The sequence below is a fragment of the Acanthisitta chloris genome, unplaced genomic scaffold (genome assembly GCF_000695815.1).
Source record: "Acanthisitta chloris isolate BGI_N310 unplaced genomic scaffold, ASM69581v1 scaffold25629, whole genome shotgun sequence".
Lineage (NCBI taxonomy): Eukaryota > Metazoa > Chordata > Aves > Passeriformes > Acanthisittidae > Acanthisitta > Acanthisitta chloris.
In genome coordinates, this window is record NW_008692309.1 from 13,617 (window position 1) to 18,518 (window position 4,902).

The 4,902-nt window shown below is 46.7% G+C and overlaps 1 protein-coding gene across 1 annotated transcript in view; it reads right to left on the minus strand.

Moving 5' to 3' along the window:
• Positions 1-422: 422 nt before the first annotated feature.
• Positions 423-4,902, minus strand: part of RGS8 (regulator of G-protein signaling 8) — a 16,489-nt gene continuing 12,009 nt past the window's right edge. Inside the window, exons 5-6 of the mRNA XM_009082618.1 lie at positions 2,439-2,605; positions 423-739 (exon numbers count right to left, since the gene is read on the minus strand). Of these exons, the coding sequence (XP_009080866.1) occupies positions 557-739; positions 2,439-2,605 (350 nt within the window). The 3' untranslated portion in view covers positions 423-556. The remainder of the gene's footprint in view (positions 740-2,438; positions 2,606-4,902) is intronic.

Genomic DNA, 4,902 nt, shown 5'->3' on the forward strand with positions numbered 1-4,902 from the left:
CAACCAAAAGGTGAGCTGAGTTTGCTGATGGTTTCCTCTCTGGGAAGCCTCATGAATCATGTGCCTTTGCCTTCTCTCTCCCTCCCCTTGGTCTCTGGGTCCAGGCCCCAGCAGCCAGTGTGGGAGACACTGCTTTGGGCTGGATGTGGCTTCACAAGTGTCTGAACTGCCCTTAGGGCCCTTCCAAGCACAGGGGAGAGGTGAGAGCCAGGGAGAAGTCTGGGAGGATGGAAAGGTGCTGTGGTGTTATTTACACACAAACCAACGCAGTAATTTTAAAGGAAACCTGCCTTCCCAAGAGATGACCCCATGACTAGAGAGATTTGTGCTAGAGAGAGGCAACAACTGCAAGGTGCTACTGCTAACCAACAAAAAAAGAAGCACAGACAGTCAAAGAGTCTTAATACCATGCCTGGATCACACTCTGGAAGCCTCCTCTTCCCCTTCCCCCTCTTTTCTCATTCCCACTGCTTTTAAGACCAAGAAAGTTTCACATTTAGACATGGGTTTTGGCTGTTGTGGGAAGCACATGGTTTCTGAGGGCCCCATCGCTGCTCTAGCTGAGCCTCCTCTGGGTTTGAGACAGCAGGTCTGTGTAAATTTTGGATCTCAGGAACCTGGGATACGAGTCTTTCTCCATCAGGCTGTGCACCTTCCCCTGAGCTTGGTCAAAGCAAGAGAGGGAGGGCTCCTGCACATTTCTTCTCGTCAGCTCCCGTGTCTGGAAGTCTATGTTCACCTGGGGAAAGTAGCAGAAGAGAGTTTGGTACTGAGTGTTGAGTTTGGCTCCTTTGAATGGCACAATCTCTTTCAGCCATGGTTGTCAAAGCAGCAGCAGAACCAAGGTCCTACCCTCATCCATGCCTAAACAGTCCCCAGGACTTTGTGAGGTTTAGTGAACCAGTGCTATGAATCTTTCCCCAAGCCTGGAAAAGCTGAGCAGGATTTATAGTGATCTGAGCAATTCTGAAATCAAATTACTTCTGTTCAGGCCCTTATACAGCACATCACCTAAAACTGCTGACTCAGCCTAACCTCTCTACTGTCAACCATGACTTCTCTATATCCATTATTCTTTACTACAAGCAATATATGGGTGAATGAACTTTTAGCTGGGTTTAAACTATCAGTGCATTCTTATTAAATGTGTTTTAAACTCAGTTGATCTACAATAAATTGTTTGATTTTTCCCATAACAGCTTTGTGTTACAATATCTCGAGCAGAGGCTTGAAAAAATAAACCACCCTGATGTTATGACTGCAATGGGAGTTTTCCTGTTTTCTTGCCCTAGCAAAGAGATCAGCATTTGTTAGGGTTATTGTTTGGGAAGAAAAATGGCTGAAAAGATGTTATTTGTTGCTATTAACCCAATGTCCAAACTTAAAGGAGTCTGGAAAATGATCCAGTCTGCCTTAATGCAGATGACAGCAATGTAGATTAGCTCTCTGCGTCACTTAAGGGTCATTTCACATTCTAGCTTGCCAAAATTATGGTAACAGAACCAAATTTTAGGAAAGACCCTGTTCTAGCTTCACTCACAGTTCTAATCCAGATTCAGCCCTCCAGTCCTTAAAATCTCACCGAGCTTCATGAATAACAGCAGGAAGATGCTCACAGAGAGCAGTGGGCACTAAGTGTGGCCTGAGACACACATACATCACAGTATAAATCTGAGTCCTGCTCAGTGGCCTCACAATAGCCTTTATAGCTCAAAGATGGAGTAAAACAAGTCCTTTGAGGGGCCTCCCCTTGCAGACACCTGCATTGTGCAACTGAGCAGGAGGCACCGCTGTGGGAGAGCAGTGAGAACCCTCCTGGTTGTGTTACAAATACAATAACACAGCCCAGCATCACGACACAGGATCTGGCAGTCACATCAGCCTGTCAGTACTTGAAGGAGGACTTAAAAATTCCAGGCTCTGGGTTGTGACTGCATTTTTTGTTCAGCTCAGGGTTATTGTTCGCGTCTTTTAGGAAGTCTAATTGAGTTGGGAGTTAGTCAGCAGATAAACACTTCTCCTTGGAGAATCAACAAGTTAGTCATTCGTGGGATGATCCTATGGAAAAATGTCCTGCAAGAAATGAGCCCAATAACCTGCTGAGAATGGATAGTAAATGAGAGGAGCAAGGTGAAATGTTCCTCGGAATCTTGTAGAGGTTAGGAAATGTAGGTTGTGGTTGCCAGTGAACTCACTGGCTGTGACTAATTTAGTATCATCAAAGCAGTTGCCCTCACCAGGGATGAGTCACTACAAGCAGAGGCAGCTGTAACAGGCACGATGGCATTCCCACCCTCCTTATCCTCTCCTCACCATCACCTCTGGCAGGGGAGGGAGGGAGGGCTCCCTGTGGCACCCCACAGGTGCCAGCTGGGGGAGAGGGATGTGCTCCCTGAGGCACAGGGATGCTCTGCCAGTCTGAGGTCTGGCACACTCACCTCTCGAGGGGCCTGCACATCAATGAACTCCTCGAAGATCCGCTGGGCCTTGGAGGCCAGCTTGGCTGCAGAGCGGGTCTTCTTGAAGTCCTCGCAGGCGAGCCAGAACTCCAGGTTCTCCTCGCTGAACTCTGTCTTCAGGAAAGCACGGAAAGCAGCCAGACCATCTGCAAGAGAGACGTGGGGAGTTACAACGGGAGGAGAAAGAAGGCAGGGAGCTGCCTCTTTAACAGACACCCTTCCATCCACCCCCACCTGCCAGAGGCCATCTGATCTTTCTCCCAAAGTCTGCGATCCCAGGATGTGTCTATAACTTCCACCACTGCATCAGCCAAACTCTTATAAGCTGCCGTGAAGCCAAACATCATTTGCTGCTGCTCAGAAAAGGTGTTTTGCCAGCTAATGTGGCAAAAGGTTTTCCTCAAGACTGGGACACCCAACCTCTGAAAAGTTCCTCATGGAATCATCAAGCTTCACCAACACTTCTCTTTGCACCTTGTGTATGTTAACAAAACGCTTTGTAACGTCCTATCTGTCATTAAGAAAAACCCTTAATAAAACGTGGCTGCTGTGGACTTGTCTCCTCTGTTTTCTCTCACTTTGCTTTATTACCCTGTGCCATTTTTAGTTCTTATTTAAACAGAGGAAGGATCTTGGAGAGTGTGTTACAGCTACAATAAAGGGGAGAGGAAAAGGACGCAGCATAATTACAACTTGTCTAGTCAGTGGTAAAAGTGCTCTTATCACTTGCTAATGCTTAGCAATTGTGACATTTCAGTAATGTAATCTGAGTCAGTCAGGGCAGATTAGAAATATGGAAAGATTTATTAGGCAATGTGTACTCTTAAACCCTTGCCTGGGCCTATTTATGGACGCAGCTATTGTTTTTTATTTCCTTCCCCTGAATGGCACCAGCAGGGTTGAAGTAGCTGAAGGCTTCACATATATCTTTTCGCTTTGGGATAAATTTAGTTCCTAATTTTTTTCCAGTAATGTGTTTCTAACTCTTCCTGTAGGGTCTTTTTCTGTAGGGTCTGAGTTTCCATAGTTCATGACTGGAAAACTCTTGAGTCAGCATTGGGTACTTTCAAGAAAGTGTCTAAAGATATTGATGGGATTGGGAATGCGCTTGGCAAGGTCAGACTTCTCGAAAGGATGAGAGAAACAGGTGCATGTGTGCCTGGAAGGGTTGGACAAAGACTGATGAGGATTTGTAGGACCTGAACTCCTGCAAAGGTGTGGGTTGGGAGCTTCACCTGCTCCTCTTCTGCTGTGGGAGATCTCAGCAGTGCAGCCTTCCCTCCTTCCTCCTGTGGCAGGGACATGGGAGCTGCAATGGAGCCCAAGGGGCGATGCTTGATGCTATGGATCATTTTTACACATCCACAGCAGGCCCAGGCCCACCAGGGACAGTGGACCATCTCACAGGATCCACAACAAACTCCCTTACAGCTTTATCCTTGTCTTCATGCCTGCACCAGGTATGTGAGGAGAAACAGCAATCATAGAATCCTAGAGTGGTTTGGGCTGAAAGGGACCTTAAAGATCATCTACGTCCAACCCCCTGCAATGGGCAGGGAAATGTTCTTTCCATTAATAGTGCACCTAACTACAGGTAGGACAAAGAGTTATTAGTAAACCAAAGATTTTATCACAGATTTATAAACAAAAGAGCAGATGCTGAACCTGTAACTTTGGGGAACTGTTTTCTCTCATATTCTTGCTACATATAAACCATAGAATCATATAATGGCTGGGTTGGAAGGGACCTGAAAGATCACATATTTTCCAATCCCCTGCCATGGGCAGGGACACCTTCCATTAAACCAGGCTGCTCAACTCCCCACGCAGCCTGGCCTTGAACACTTCCAGGGATGGGGCAGCCACAAATTATCTGGGCAACCTGTGCCCTCACAGTAAAGAATTTCATTCTAATATCTAATCTAAACCTGTGTTCTCACAAGAGCAGAGCAGAGGGACAGAATCCCTCCCTCACCTGCTGCCCATGCTGCTTTTGATGCAGCCCAGGGCACAGTTGGCCTTCTGGCCTGCAAGTGTACATTGCTGGCTCATGTCCAGTCTCTCATCCAACAGCACCCCCAAGTCTTTCTCAGCAGGGCTGCTCTCAACCCCCTCATCCCCCAGCATGGACTGATACTGGGGGTTGCCCTGACCCAGGTGCAGCACTTTGCACTTGGTCTTATTAAACCTCATGAGATTCTCCTGGGCCCACATCTTGAGCTTGTCCGGGTCCCTCTGGATAATCCTAACATCTTTGAACAGTTCTGCTGTATGTTATCAATGCTATCTATATGCTATATACATATATAAGCTATAAAAGCCATCTGTATGCTATGGATCTTTAGCAGTGTAACACTGCCCTGTTTCTCCCTTGTGTCTCCTAATCTTATTCCTGCTTCTCTTGTTTCCGGTAATAATTTAGGACATGGAGATATTTTTCAGC